Source organism: Martes martes (assembly GCF_963455335.1).
Source record: "Martes martes genome assembly, chromosome: 7".
Classification (NCBI taxonomy): Eukaryota; Metazoa; Chordata; class Mammalia; order Carnivora; family Mustelidae; genus Martes; species Martes martes.
The window spans coordinates 107,932,887-107,949,284 of record NC_137894.1 but is presented as its reverse complement, the minus strand read 5'-3'; the positions used below and the strand labels follow the sequence as shown (position 1 = coordinate 107,949,284).

Genomic DNA, 16,398 nt, shown 5'->3' with positions numbered 1-16,398 from the left:
CCTAATCAAGGCAGAATGAGAGGGAGGATCAAAGGTCCTCCAAGGGATTAGAATAGTACTATAAAATAAAAAAGAAAAGATTAGTTGAGGATAGCCACATTGCGGTCAAATATAAGGGCTATTAAAAAATAGACATTTCGGGAAGTGCCCGGGTGGCTCGGTGGGTTAAGTGTCCAAGGCTTGATCTCATCTCAGGTCTTGATCTCCGGGTTGTGAGTTCGGGCCCCACACTGGGCTTCATGCTGGCTGTGGAGCCTACTTAAAACAAAATGGACATTTTGGCAAACACACACAACACAGATGTGTGCGCATTAATCCTGGTAACACAGACTGTGGCGGGAAGCAGTGTTGTTGCTTGCTCTCACTGTGGTTTTTGAAATGTATGCTAGTCCTAAGCATTAAAAATATTTTTAAGGAATTAGTAGTCTCTCTTTTCAAAGATATAGGTGTGTTACACAGGTGTGTGTGATATATGATATTTTATATGATATTTATATGATAAATTTTAAAAATTTTATAACATTATATACCCCCCAAAATGAGTGCATATAAAACAGTGGTGAAATATGAGTAAGATCAATAGTCCCATTAATTGCATTGTGCCATTTTCAATTTCCTGATTTTGATAAATGACTTTAGTTGTGTAAGATGTCATCACTGCGAGAAGCTGCATGTGGGACATGTGAACTTTCTACAGTTTTTTGGCAACTTCAAAATTAAAAAATTTTTAAATATAAATACATACAATTGAATGTCTTACCTTAAATTCTGACCTTGTTTAGTCCTACCCAGTGTAAGCCGCCACACGTCCATGAAAATGGGAAGCAGAAGTGAATATCTTTGTAATATGCCAACCTTAATGGGATGTTGATTATATTCTTCATTTATTAATGCTGCACACTTTTAATACTGTGGCAGTTTTATTCATGTTTTAGTGCTTAAACTTTTTATATGAGCAGAATGTGTGCATATTTAATGTACCCAAAAAGATGAAATGTGTGGTAATTTGTAAGACTAAAAGGCAGTAGTAAGACACTTTGGCAAATACAGCATATTGCAAACATTTTAGGGAGCCAAACAAGCTGAACATGTCAAAATAATAGGTAGTTCTGTGATATTTATTGACAGCTTATAATAGCTGAACACTATTAAAAAAATGATTGTAGCATTATTTCAGTAACTTCTGAAGTGCTCATTATTTTAATTACATAAATTCTTTTTATTTCTCTGAAAATGAAAACTTCCGTATTTCATTATATGATTCGTCTGCCATTAATTTGTTTACATTTCTTTGTCTTTCCTAATACCAACAATAATGAAATAGAGATGTTAAATCTGTGATTACTTACTTTTTTGGTTTTTGTTTTTAAATATAAATGTTCAAAGATTTAAAACTCCATCTTGCCATTGGCACCAACATGGATGGACCTACAGAGTATAACGCTAAGTGAAATAAGTCAGTTAGAGAAAGACAAATACCATATGATTTCACTCATATGTGGAATTTAAGAAACAAAATGAATGAACAAAGGAAAAAAATAGACAAACCAAAAAACAGACTTTGAACTATAGAGAAGAAACAAACTGATGGTTACTAGAGAGGCAGTGGGTGGGGGGATGAGTGAAACAGGAGAAGGGGATTAAGAGCACATACATCTTCAGGAGCACAGAGTAATGTATAGGATTGTTGAGTCACTCTATTTACCCCGGAAACTAATATAACCGCATGTTAACTGCACTGGAAATAAATGAATGTGTACGTAAATAAATAAGTAAATAAATAAATAAATTCCCAGTTGAGAAATGTCAGGACTCTAGTGTTCCTACTCAGTTGTTTTTGGTTTGTGTTTTGTTTTTTGCTTTTTTAGCCATAGTAAAGTGATAGTACAAAGCTCCTAAAGAAGGAGGGGACCCGAGGAGGTTGCCTTGTTCCTACCCAGTTTTAACAAAATATCATCAGTCTTAAAAATTGCTCTGAACTGGCATCAGAATCCCTAAATAACAGCAAAAATCCCCTCCCAAAACAAAAAACAAAACAAAAAAACCCCCAAGTAAATGCTTATAAAATCACAACTTTCTGTTGTGAATGTATAAGTTGTTGTATTCAAAGAACAACTGTTCTTAAAAAAAACGAATGACTTCTGAAGATAGATTAAGGTTCTGAAGTTGCTTTCCTAGCTTGATTTTATACCACTGATGAAACTGCAAAATGAGCCAGACCATACTCGGTTTAGAGGAGTCATTTTTCAAATGCTTGGAGGATACAGAATGGAAGTGACCCCTGGTGATACTCCACTTATTTGTGAAATGCTTATGGAATGTATGTGATTGCTAAATACTGTGTTTGTGAATATTAAGGGGAATAAAATACTGCCCCTTTCAAAAGGCTTGCTGCCAAGCAAGGAATGGAACCAAAGGGACAGGATAGGATGGGGTGGGTGGAATTGGAGGTACGTTGAGTCTGGGCTGAACTCAATTGTTTTTAAAAGCTTTTACAAGATGAGGTCAACATTGGTAGCCTGACCACATCTGGAGAGAGAAGTTTTGGTGAATTATGGGTTGAGGGAGAGGGTAGCAGGCAGGGGTATTAAAAACTCTACTGCATTCCTAGGGCTCTGTAGATAAGTAACAGTGGTCTGCAAGTTGGCTTTAAAATGATGGAATCAAAATACTCACAATGCTGGGATTAAACATGATCTTATTATTATTTTAAAGATTTTATTTATTTATTTGAGACAGAGAGAGAGCAAGCGAGCACATGAGTGGAGGGGAGGGGCAGAGACAGAGGGAGAAGCGGACTCCCCATAGAACAGAGAGCTTAATGCGGGGCTTGATCCCAGGACCCTGAGATCATGACCTGAGCCAAAGGCAGATCTTAACTGAGTGAGCCACCCAGGTTGTCCCTAAACGTGATATTAAACATGAGTTTAACAACTGGAATTGTCAGGTACTTGCAAAGTTTTAAGTTAGCTCTTTATTCCAACCCTGTTTCCTTATTTAAAAAAAAAAAATAGAACTCTTTAATTTGTTTTTATTCCCTATATTTCTGATGTTCTCTTAAAAATATTTATTAGCAGAGAAGAATTATAAAAAGCTGAAAGAAGCAAGCGGTGAAAAAGCATACATTTCTAAACTGGATCATCAATCCCTGCAAAATGTAAATTGATTAGGCTTCATTCAGGAGGACAAGGCAGCAGGATATCTCTAGTTATAAGGCTAGAATTCCTTAGGCAGATTATAACTCTGGCTTATCTCATCTTTAGGAAGTTGATTTTGCCACATTGTTTTGCCACATTGACTGGCACATTGACTGGGGTGGCACATATTTGTGAAGTCACGTTTCTCAGACTGAAGGTAACATTTACTGAGTAAATATCAAATTCCAGGCACTCTTCTCAGGGGTTAACATTCATTACTCTCTAAGAGTTTATAAAACCATCTCTGTCAAACAATTCATTGATTAATAAATATTCATACTTATTTTTCACTTGGGATATTTGTTTTAATTTCATTATTTCTTCTTTTTCAGCTCTTCTTTATGCAACTATTTTTGGAAATGTGACCACAATTTTCCAGCAAATGTATGCCAACACTAACCGATACCATGAGATGCTGAATAATGTGCGGGACTTTCTCAAACTCTATCAGGTCCCGAAAGGCCTCAGTGAACGAGTCATGGATTATATCGTCTCAACGTGGTCCATGTCAAAAGGCATTGACACAGAGAAGGTAAGGGTTATTATTATTGTTGTGGTCATTTATTTTCCATCTCAATGGGATCTTCAGATGCCTGTAGCTTTCCCACTCAGGTATTGCTTGTATAATTGCTTTGTAAGTGTTATGCTGTTTTTCATAAGTGACTTAGCAATCAATCGTAGTATGCATTGAGTGCTTAGGAGATGCAAAGCACTCAACCATTAATCATCAATTTAGAAATTGTGGTTTCTGAAAACTACTAATTACTCCATTTCCCTAAAACACTCGTTACCAGAGTAATTTCCTGCATTCCTCTAAAACTAGCTCTGCTGCCCTCTCTCCTGGCCAGTTTTATTCTTGATTTCTTCTTTGACTTTTTGCCCATTTTAAATTTAGAAAGAAATGTCCTTGCTTATAAAGGAAAAAAGTGAGCCCTCCACTTAAATGTCTCCCCTCTCTCACACATGTTTATGAAGGAACATACAATTCTGTATTTTCCTCTTTTCCTTACACAAATCTATAAAGTGGATACCACCTCCCCAGTCATTGGACATCTCTAAGTTCTTGCTTATCTTTTCATGAAATCTCTTCTAATTTTCCCCATCTATCTTATATTAGAAAAGAAGGACCCAAAGTCCTCCTTAAAATAAACAAAACCGAATTAAAAAAATAAATTGTCACTTCCTGCACCTAGCTGATTCACATCAAATATCAGGGATGACAAGTAGGGCTTGCCCACGAATTTTAGAGAATACCCATTTCGAGCTTTTTTTTTTTTCTTCATAAGTATCAAGGGAGGTGAACATTTTTAGGTACTGAATTTTGACATGATAATCAGGTAGTACATTACTTTCCTTGCCATGTCCCACAAATTCAGTCTGTTCAGTTTGTTCTTTAAATCACATGATATTGACTTGGAAATTTCCTTTAAGGTCTGCTAAGTAAGCACCGTTCATTGTCAAAGGGAAAGAGCAAATGAGCAGAGTAGATGTTCTGTCGGAGGAATTTCCTTGAGGTAGTTTAAAGCCAGAACAGCTGTTGTTAGGAGCAGATGGTTGAGGTGGATATTTAGGGATTGAACATGGAAGAGTTTGAGGGAGGGAAGCCTTCAGAGGAAGCACAGGTGAGATACTCAGAATGGGAGGGGGAGGGGTAATTATTCCAGGAATCATGAAAGAGAGTGAGATTTCTGTCTTTCAGCATCTTACAAGCTTCAGTATTCATTTTCTAGTTAAATGGCCATTAAAATGGAATGTATGACCACAGACGGGAAAAGGACAAACTACATTCTGTGGAATTTGATGTATCTATGCCTGAGCCAAACAATATATGGTTACAGGGAGGGTATCCAGAGAAGGAAGAGAATCTTCCTCAGGGACACAGGTGAGACTCAGGGTTTAAGACATCAAATGCGTGATGTTCTTTGAGGTGCACATTCAATGAAGCTGAGATCGAGAGGCAGGGGTCTACCTTGTTAATCAGCATTTCAGTCAGAAGCTTTTCCTTTCAGAGAATGCAGTGGGGTCACACAGATAGCTGGCAGAAAACATCAACCAGATGATGGAATAAGAGCCCTTTTAGTTTGAAAAAAGACTGACCCATAGCCTATGCCACAGATCTGTTATTTGGCCAATTTTTGAGTCCCTGTTCTCCGTATTCCCAGATGGAAGGGAGCCAGTTGGGCTCTCACAAGTTTCCTCTCGAGGACCTCTCTGCTTCACGAGGTAGTGAGGGTCTCGTACCCTGGCATGCGTTGTGTCTGGAAATGGACACTCCAGGCAGTGGGAAACAGTTTATGGGTTCCTAGTATTTACCAGGGGTATTTTTGTATTTGTTTTTGTTTGTTTGTTTGTTTGTTTTTTGGTTTGCTTATTCTTTGTGGTCACAGAAATGTGTTTCTGATTAGAGGAGTATCCACAGAAAATGGAGTAATAGGAAAAAAGATTGGGAGGCTAATATTAAAGGTGAAATAAAATGTTAGTTCAAATGAAAAGATTCTTAAAGAACGAAGTCAAAAAACTCTAGTGGATTAGATTTTGGATAAGAAGAAAAATCACAGATGTGCTTCCTCACTGAATGGGGAATCCAGAAAGAGTAGTTTTTGACTAAAGGGGGAAGCAGAGTTAAATAACTGACAAATATGAAAGGTTCGTTGCACATGTATAAAACATATTTAAAGTTTAGTTTAATGTGACAACAAACTCTCCATGTCTATGTTGATTTCTCCCAGTCTACTAAGAAAATCCCCACCCACATGTGTAAGAAATAGCTGTAACAGAGCTGGGCCTGGGACATGGTTGTAGGAGATTCTCATGAATTGAATAGTCAATGAGGATGAATTTAAAAATGCATTCTTACAGAAATAGACTCTGAGCTTTAGAGAACAAACTGATGGTTACCAGAGTGGGGTTGGGAGGGGAATGGGTGAAATAGGCAATGGGGATTAAAGACTGCACTTGTCATGATGAGCACTGGGTGACATATGGAAGTGTTAAGTCACAAGTCACAACCTTGTACACCTGAAATTGATAGATAGATTTGGCTAAAAAAGTAAAATCTCTAACACCAAAACCCATGCAAATGAAAATAGAGTATATGCAACAAATATCACAAGTGAAGGGTTAATTGCCTTAATATGTAAAGTGATTTTGTAAATGAATAAGAATTAGAATACCTGAGGAGAAAAATGATCTAAGTACATAGTTAATTTATATAAATACATAAAAATACAAATTAGTAATAAACATAAAATATTATTTTAACTTATAATAAATAAATATTGAAATAGCAAGAAACCATTTTTAATAAGTCAAATGGGCAAAGATAATGCCCACTCTTAACAAAAGCTGTAATGACTGACACTATCATATAATTCTGGTTTTTGTGTGATTTGGTGTGGCATTTCTCGAAAGTGGTTTGACCAAGATAATATCATAAACTGGGGGATATTCTAGAGCTCAGTCCCTGTGCCTCTTCCCTCTTCTGTTCATATTCTCTCCTTCGGTGATGTCATACAATCTTATGACTTTAAAAATGTATGCTAACCCTGCCCAAATATACACAGTCATCTTGGACCTCTTCTTGAACTGCAGACTCCCCTATCCAACTGCCTACTCACATCCCATGAAGCTGTCCAGACCTGAACTCCTCATCATCTGTCATAAACCTGCTCCACAGACGTTCTTCCCTAATGCAGTTAATGGAAACTCCACCCCTCAGTTGCTTAGACAAACCTCCCCACATTAAAACCTCCACCAAATCCTGCTGGCTCCACCTGTGGTTCTCACCATCTCATCTCTCTCTCATCTCTCCATCACCATCTCCTGGTCCAAGTCACCATCATGTTCTACCTGGGTTATTGTAAAGCCAAATAACTGGTCTGTCCCTTTATAGTATATTCTCCGCACAGCAGCTTTTGACCTTATATGGCTTTCATAATAAAGCTTTCTATCTCTCATCTATCTATCTATCTGTCATCTATCACATATTCATCTGTACTGCAGGCTTTTTAGAGAATAAGAATAAAATTGATGAGCTTGCTAAAATACAAGGGTGGAAAAAAGGAAATGAAGGATTGATGATAGTAATCAAATAAATTCTGTAATTCACAATTTCAGCAATATGAATGTATTCAAGGATGTAGCTTTAGTAAACAACATTTGAGTTTTAACAGCTATCCTGTTTTTGATGTCAGAGACCTCTATTCGACTTCCTCAGTAAGCCAAATACTTTGTCTTACTATATGTTTCTTTTTCTTTTCCTTTTTTTTTTTTTTTAAAGATTTTATTTATTTATTTGACAAACAGATCACAAGTAGACAGAGAGGCAGGCAGAGAGAGAGGGAGAAGCAGGCTCCCCGCTGAGCAGAAAGCCCAATCTGGGGCTCGATTCCAGGACCCCGAGATCACAACCTGAGCTGAAGGCAGAGCCTTAACCCACTGAACCACCCAGGCTCCCCTTACTATATGTTTCTTATCTGATGTTTTGTTGATGGTCTCTTTCAGGTATTTTATTACTGTTGGTTGTTATCAGACTTAACTATGAGTATATACTGAAAAAGATTGAAATGTATGAAGTCAAACGTCTTTGTTCTAATGCTTCTCTTGTTCTGAAACAGTGAGATTTTTTTCAGTTGCTAGTACAATAGAACTTAATGATGCATTGCAACTAATTAGAGAAGAACCTTCGCCCCAGTTACTGACATTTCCTTCTATCATTTCTACATACTTAGTTTTATAGATTTTTTTGAGTTCTGCTTTACCCCACAGGCAAATTAATCACCGTGATTTAACTCAGTCTTACCTTGCGTTACATGAATAATTCTTCCTCTAATACAAATTGTGGCATTAAAGTCAGGACTGACATCAAGATTGTAGCATTTCCATCAAGAAAGTTTGCCTTAGGCAAATTTTCTATATGAAACAGTACCGAGATTAATTTTATGTAGTTGAAAGTATTTTATTGGCTACTAATTGCTATAGTTGCTTTAGATTCTTTTCAAATTTAATAAACAAAATCCATTCTCTGGGCTTTGCTACTCGTAACATCCTGTGCATTTAAAAGACTGAGAAATGGGTGGAATGAGTGAGGATTTAAAAAAGAAAAAGGAGATTATAGGAAAAAAATAGAAAGGATGATGAAGCTTAAACTTTGTCGTTTTTTATTTTTCACTGTCTCACTTTTTTCCCTAACATGTAATTTGAAAAAGATCAGTAGAAAAAAGCTCTTTGGTCTTCATTTCTTGTTTCATGTGCTTTGTAATAAGCATAAAGTATCAGTAGGAAGATGTCATTATATGAAAAGTTTTGGCAGAAATGTGCAAAACATTCAGGCAGAAATACGCCTTTAGAATTTCAACAAATTGAGATTTGAATATTTTAAAATCTTAGATTATTTTTTTAACCAAATCTATGAAAGAAGTACTCTACTTCTTCCAAATATGGTGGGCAATATATTTTGTTTTTCCTACAAGTTAAAGTAACTTCCTTTTAGTCAGTTTACTTTTATCTTTTTTTTTTTAATTGAGAGAAGCATGTCTAAATATTTGTCTTTGTATTCCTAAATGTGAAAAACAGGGATAACATTTTCACACCTGTCTCATTTTCTTGGTTCAATATTTAAATACTTCAAGAGGTTCCTATGGCAATGTACTACAGAACCTAAGAGTGAAGGCACTAGCCTTCCAAGAAAAAATCTGTAGACAAATGTGCTATGTTAAATAGATCACATGAATACATACATTTGAGTGTAGTAAAATGAAACTAAATTGGTCTTAACATGAATTAAAAGTACTCTTGTCTTTGGATCAAGAGAAATAAGAATCATTCCAGTCCATGTTAATCAGATCATACATAAAATACTGCGTTATAATTCTAGCTGGATATTTTTAAAGAAATACTATCAAATGATATCACACTTACCAGAAAATAACCATTATGGCATGAAGTTCTGGGAATCTTGTTATATGGTGGATAATTAAAGGAAATGTGAATATTTAGTTTAGCTAATTGAAGACCTGGGGAGAGTTATGATAGGTGACTTAAAGTATCTTAAAATGCAGTGATCTAAATAATTTAGGAGAAAACTAATACCCTGCTGGTAAAGGATATAGGCTGAATGTTGTACAAAATGGACTTGCATGTCTTGATACTAATTTGATAGTATTAAAGAGATTATATGATAATTGTGTCTGAATGATTTGGCATACTATTACATATCATATATTATTTCAAATTCAGACACATATTCAAGATATCCTATATAGAAATTATAGAATAATTGTTGAAAAAGAAAAACAAAACTGGGACATCATGTTGCCTGATTTCAAGCTTTAATACAAAGCTGTGATCACCAAGACAGCATGGTACTGGCACAAAAACAGATACATAGACCAGTGGAGCAGAGTAGAGAGCTCAGATATGGACTCTCAACTCTATGGTCAAATAATCTCCAACAAAGCAGTAAAAAATATACAGTGGAAAAAAGTCTCTTCAATAAATAGTGCTGGGAAAATTGGACAGCAACATGTAGAGGGATGAAACTCGACCATTCTCTTACACCATACACAAAGGTAGACACAAAATGGATAAAACACCTCAACATGAGGCAGGAATCTATCAAAATCCTGGAGGAGAACATAGGCAATAACCTCTTCGACATTGGCCACAGCAGCTTCTTTCAAGATATGTCTCCAAAGGCAAAGGAATCAGAAGCGAAAATGACCTTTTGGGACTTCATCAAGATAAAAAGCTTCTGCACAGCAAAGGAAACAGTCAACAAAACAAAGAGGCACCCACGGAATGGGAGAAGATACTCGCAAATGACACTACAGACAAAGGGCTAAAATCCAAGATCTAAAAAGAACTCCTCAAACTCGATACATACAAAACAGATAATCACGTCAAAAAATGGGCAGAAGACATGAACAGACACTTCTCCAAAGAAGACATACAAATGGCTAACAGACACATAAAAAAATGTTCATCATCATTAGCCATCAGGGAGTTTCAAATCAAAACCACATTGAGATACCACCTTCTACCAGTTCGAATGGCCAAAATCAACAAAACAGTAAACAACAAGTGTTGGAGAGGATGTGGAGAAAGGGGAACCCTCTTATACTGTTGGTGGGAATGCAAGTTGGTGCAGCCACTTTGGAAAACAGTGTGGAGATTCCTTAAGAAATTAAAAATAGAGCTACCCAGGGGCGCGCCTGAGTGGCTCAGTGGGTTAAAGCCTCTGCCTTCAGATCAGGTGAATCCTGGGATCCTGTGATTGGAGCCCCACATCGGGCTCTCTGCTCAGCAGGGAGCCTGCTTCCTCCTCTCTCTCTGCCTGCCTCTCTGCCTACTTGTGATCTTTGTCAAATAAATAAATAAAATCTTAAAAAAAAAAAATAGAACTACCCTATGACCCTGCAATTGCACTACTGGGTATTTAGCCCAAAGATATGGATGTAGTGAAAAGAAGGGCCATACATATCCCGAAGTTCATAGCAGCAATGGCCGCAGTCGCTAAACTGTGGAAAGAACCAAGATTCCCTTCAATGGATGAATGGATAAAGAAGATATGGTCCATATATATGATGGAGTATTGTGCCTCCATCAGAAAAGATGAATACCCAACTTTTATATCAACATGGATGGGACTGGAGGAGATTATGCTGAGTGAAATAAGTCAAGCAGAGAGAGTCAATTATCATATGGTTTCACTTACTTGTGGAGCATAAAGAATAACACGGAGGACAAGATGGAGAGGAGAAGTGAGTTAGGGGAAATCGGAGGGGGAGACAAACCATGAGAGACTGTGGACTCTGAGAGACAAACTGAAGGGTTTTGGGGGGTGGGGGGTGTGGTGAGCCTGGTGGTGGGTATTGTGGAGGGCACGTATTACATGGAGCACTGGGTGTGGTGCATAAACAATGAATTTTGGAACACTAAAAAAAATTATAGAATAAGATTCTGTAATAAGTCATTATTTTCTCAACAATTTTTTATTAGTACATTTATGTACTGTAGTTTTACAAATGAAACTAATTTTTTAAAAAAATTCGGAGCAACACAGAATCTCTGTTGCAGCTAAGCTGGGCCATGCCCAGGAGACAAATGGCATATGTTTTCTATGGTTGTTAAGTAACCTGTTTGTTGAGCAAAAGAGACTGTTTAGTCTGTTCTTGTGAGGGACTACTCTTCAGCCTGTTTGTAAAAGCTTCATGCCCTGAATTCCTGAGACCTCTGACCTTTCTCCCCGTCTAGAAACGTGGTAAGGGAACTTAACTATTGTCATGGCCACATGGTGGGTCATTTGTTACCCGCTGAAATAGTTGGAAGCAGAGTCATTATGGATGTTCCTCTGTTCTGGCTGACTTACAAGCTTTCTCTGAAAATCTAGATTTTATCTGAAACTTCAATTTTATTTTTTCTCCCATATATCAGAAATTAACACTCAAGGCTTTATGAGAAGCATTACAAGTAAAGGAGCACTTTACTATTTTCTCTGATAATGTTTCAGAACACTCAAGTGTATATATAGTTTGTCGTGACTTTTGGCGTAGTTTAGGAATGCTCCCGTGCAAGATTGGTATTATTGTTAGCCGATATAATTATTAGTAAACTTTCTCTGTGTCAGGTAGTAGACAGTATCATTTTGTTTTAGGAATGACAGGGAGGCACTGTATGACTAAAATAAACTCTGAATGACCCAAACCTCTCTCCAGGAATGTTAAGTGTATTCTTTTATTTTATTTTTAATTTAATTTAATTTTTTTTTTTTTTTTTTAGAAAGGGAGAGAGAAAGAGAATCTTAAGCAGGCTCCATGCCCAGTGCAAAGCTGGACATGGGGCTCAATCTCTATAACCCTAGAATCATGACCTGATCCGAAATCGAGAGTCAGACACTTAACCGACTGAGCCCCCCTCCAGGTGCCACAAGTGTATTCTTTTTATGTACCATGTTGAAATTACTTCAGTGCAGTAGCATGGGCTGGCTTGTATTTCATTTTCTTACCAAACTGCCCCTAGTCTCTGAGGAAGGGACTAAGGAATCATTCGCTATCTATAGTCTAGAATGAGAAGAAAGACTTGCTTATTTAGGGCAATAGATGACTTGCGCAGTAGCATGGCTTTATATAGATGGGGAGGACTGGGTTTCATTCTTCTGTGTCCACATCTGTATTGGAGATACAAACACCCACCTTACTTACTTGATAGGAAGATGAAAAGTATCCAAAGAGGAACAATAGTAAGTGCTAACAAATAATTTAGTCTGTGGTGGTTATGATTTATTTCTTCCTTTACCAGTTATAAATTATGAGAACTTGGTCATGCCTGGCACCATTTTTAATCTTCGTCTTTAATCTTAGTATTCAGTGCATACTGCCGTCTTTAAATATAGATGAAAATAGAACCTCGATTGTAGAGTAATTTGGATGAATAAAATATTTCTGTATACATACACACTGAACACAACTGCACAGACATATTTTAGACTTAGGGGAAAAATTAACTCATGAATGAATCCACATGCTGCAGACAGTGTTAGAGTTTGAGTAGGTTTGTGTATCGAACCTGTTATTTTGTTCTGAGCTGCCTTGATTGATCTGTTTTCAGACTCTCACTAGAGTAAATCTTCAGAAACGTCTATTGAAAAACCTATTTTTGAATGAAATCATAGCATTTCCTACAACTTTTGCAGTTTACTAGACAAAGGTAGAATTATGCAGATGGTTGGATTTTATAAATGGAACTTGAAAAAAAAAAAAGATGTCTCCTTTCCTGTGATTTCTGTTTTTATTATTTGACTGTGTTTGTTAGATTAGATTTTTTTTCTTCCGGGGCTCTGTGCCTTTCTATCCCTTAGTCACTTTCCCATCTCTTTTCTGGTTCTTACGATAATGCCTAAAAGATGCCTGTATGTTGGCTGACCCTGATTGTTTTGTTAATTTTGGATTTGTTTGTAGTTTATGAAGTACCGAAAAGCCACTTTTAGCTCCTTTACTAGTAGTGCCAAATAACCATGGGCATCTCTGTCTGGGACAGCAGAAGGCAGCAAGAGGGTGGAGAAAATAAATACATTAAAGGAAAAAGAAAAATTGTTACGTAAGAAAGAGATTCCTCTCGTCGCTCACTGCCAATTGCCTGAAGTGCTACTTCATGCCCTCCTCCTGGGCATGGTCCTGGAGTCAAGGAGACAACACATGGCTAATGCAATCTGGTGGCTTTCTTTCAGGTTTTGCTGTTTATGAGTCTTGACCTGCCTCGAGACTGAGACCTTCAGGCATTCTCTTCTTTCTTCACATTAGCATTCTTCCTGATGTCTTTATATCTGAAATTTTCTTGAGAAAGTCTTCATTTCCCTCATTTCACCTGGGGTATTTCTGAGGTACAGAAGGCATCCATTAAAGAGTGATCTATATTATGGTAGAATTTATAAATAGGCAAATAGCCATCCTTTAAAATTGGCATCCACATCAAACAGAACCATAGTTCTGTAGGATATTGTAGTAATTGCTATGGGGTGGAAAATAAAGATGAACACAGTCCATGCTCTTGTGATGTTCAGTGTCTAATGGGGGAGGAAAGACTTAAATAACCACAGAGATAAACATAGGATTCCAAATCATGAGGATCCTTGAAATACAATATAGGGAGCTACTTAAAATTTTTATGGGAGGAGAGGGGATGAATCCAGTTTGGAAGGATGTGGGTCAAAGAAGGTGATAGAGAAAGGAGTAGAATTTGGACGTAAAAGCTTGTTAGAAACTGAAATTCTTCACATGTTTTATTAAAAAACACAAATTACCTATGTGGTAATCATCATTACTGATTTGAAGATGGAAAAGAATAGAGAGGAGAAAAAACAAAGATCCAGTTAATCCATTAAGTCCTAGTAAATTATTAGTTAACCAATATTAATTAACTGTGCATGGCTTGTACATTCCATGTGCCATAGAATAACTTCAGCTGATCATTCACAGTGGTTAGAAATCTTACTCTAAAGCCAATAACAACATAAATTGATATGGGTAGTACCGACCTCACTGGTACCCTAATTCTGTTTAAATTAAACAACACATATCTGTTTTGAACTGGGTCTGCTGCCTTTGTGGGCAAATGTCAGAGCATAATACATTCATGATCCCAATATAGCTTTATGCATTCTGTTATCACTTCTACCCAGGATGAATAAATGTTAGAAGAATATTTTGTAACTATCTTGTCAATAAAATGTTTATTTTACATAAACATTCTGTACATATGTAATATAAGTATTATGTAAATATAAAATGCTTATAATACATAACTGTTATGTAAAATTAGAAGTAAGAGCTAGAAAAGAAGAAAATGTAATAAATCATCCATAATCCCACTACTCATAGAAATATGGCTTGCCATGTTTATTTTGTGTGATTTTGTGAACATATATTTATATTACATATATACTACATAAACATTTGTATTCTATTTAAAGGACATAGTATATATTTTTAACCTCCTATTGGATATTTGAGATGTCAAACAACTATATTAAAGTAAACACTAAGAATGGGGTTTGACATATCATAGAGTATGTAAATTTTATTATTTATATTACTTTTACAGTTTATTTCTTCTGAAAGATCAAATGAGCTATAACCAACATAGGTTTACGTGGGTCCTTTTTCAGAATAACATTGTTAATACTGGGCATTAATCTTCTAATTTTTGTGAGTTGAATAGACCAACAATTTTAGTGTGTTTAATTTCTACTCTTTCCAACACGTAAGTACTATAATTATTTCCATTTACTACATTTGCTGATATAGAACTAGTCCATAAGAGATGAAATGACTTATTTTAGGTCACATATGATGAAATTAGGTTTGGGTTGGGTCTGTGTCACAGAGGTAATGCTCTCAGGCCTTCTGTTCCTTGTTGCATATTATTATCAGCTAATATGTTGTTATTAGGAGACAGGTATCTCCTTATTGAGCCTGAATTTTTCCTGTTTTTTTTTTTTTTTTTTTTTTGCCACACGTTTATTTCCCTGCTCTTCCAACTCCTCATTTTCCTGTATTGCCAAAATGAATCCCATTAGCCTTTCATTGGAATTGTGTTGTTTTAAAGTCAGAGTTAAACTATATAGCAGAGACTGTCTGAAAACTTGTGCAGGTCGATCAGGATGAGGTAGAGTGGGCTCAGGAGAATTAATTATAGAGCTTGGACATCGCTCTTACTGCGGCAAGCTGGACGTTCCACTCTTAGAAGCCAATGTGAAGATCGAAGGATTCCACAGTTTGGGTGCAAACTGGAGGTAGCGTGGGGTTAAAGGGGTGGGTACAATGGACGAATGCCAGACCCACTGTCACATTACAGCTGGATGATCAGTTACTTAAACTCACTCAGATTCAGGATATATCTTCTTTCATGATATTTCCATTTCTGCGATTCAAATTTAAACATATATCTGGGAAGCGTTTGTGAGAAATATTAGTAGTCCTTTTCACACCCAGGAAAAACCAGACGGCTGTCTAAATTAAATAGTATAATATTGTAACACTGTATCAAACTTTATCGTGGGACAGTGAATGAGAAAGTCACGGGAAGCAGCCTTCTTAGGGGACACCAGTCACTTAGCAGAGAAATGATGCATTCCAGCCACCAAGTCACACCTGGTGCTTTCAGTTAAGATTCCTCTTGCCCAGGGCACAATTTAAAATATCAGTACATCCAAAGAGACTTTCCCCTTTAATCTGACAGTTAATATTGGTTTTGAAGTGTATCGTAAAGCAGTAAAATCAGTGGTCACATAATTTTACATGTGTTTAATGATTCATACACGTCAATAAATCACAGAGCACAATAGGATTAGAAGCAATTCATTTATTCAACCATTTTCAAGACAGTTGAGAATCATCCCCGCATAAGGTAAGAAAACAAAGCCCAAGCCCTAAATCCTCTTTACTGTTAATGGTTACACTTCATTATCATTTTAATTTTCTTTTAGAAGGACTTTGACTTTATAACGGCTTATTAGCTTTGTAATACAATTTTGCTTGGTTAGAGGAAAAATGGAAATTTTTTTTCTAAAAGAAGTTAAAATTCTCTGGGCTGAGAGCTGAAGCCTGACAAGAAGTTTCATCAAGAATTCATAAGTATTGGGGCGCCTGGGTTGGCTCAGTTGGTTAAGGCGTCTGTCTTCACCTCAGGTCATGATCCCAGTGTT

General features: G+C 36.5%; 1 protein-coding gene across 1 annotated transcript in view; it reads left to right on the top strand.

The window, feature by feature from the left end:
- The window catches only part of KCNH5 (potassium voltage-gated channel subfamily H member 5), a gene marked incomplete at both ends in the record, with an annotated part of 310,475 nt that overhangs the window by 197,147 nt on the left and 96,930 nt on the right, over positions 1–16,398 (top strand). Inside the window, one exon of the mRNA XM_080809433.1 lies at positions 3,530–3,729. Coding sequence (XP_080665559.1) covers positions 3,530–3,729 — 200 coding nt within the window. The remainder of the gene's footprint in view (positions 1–3,529; positions 3,730–16,398) is intronic.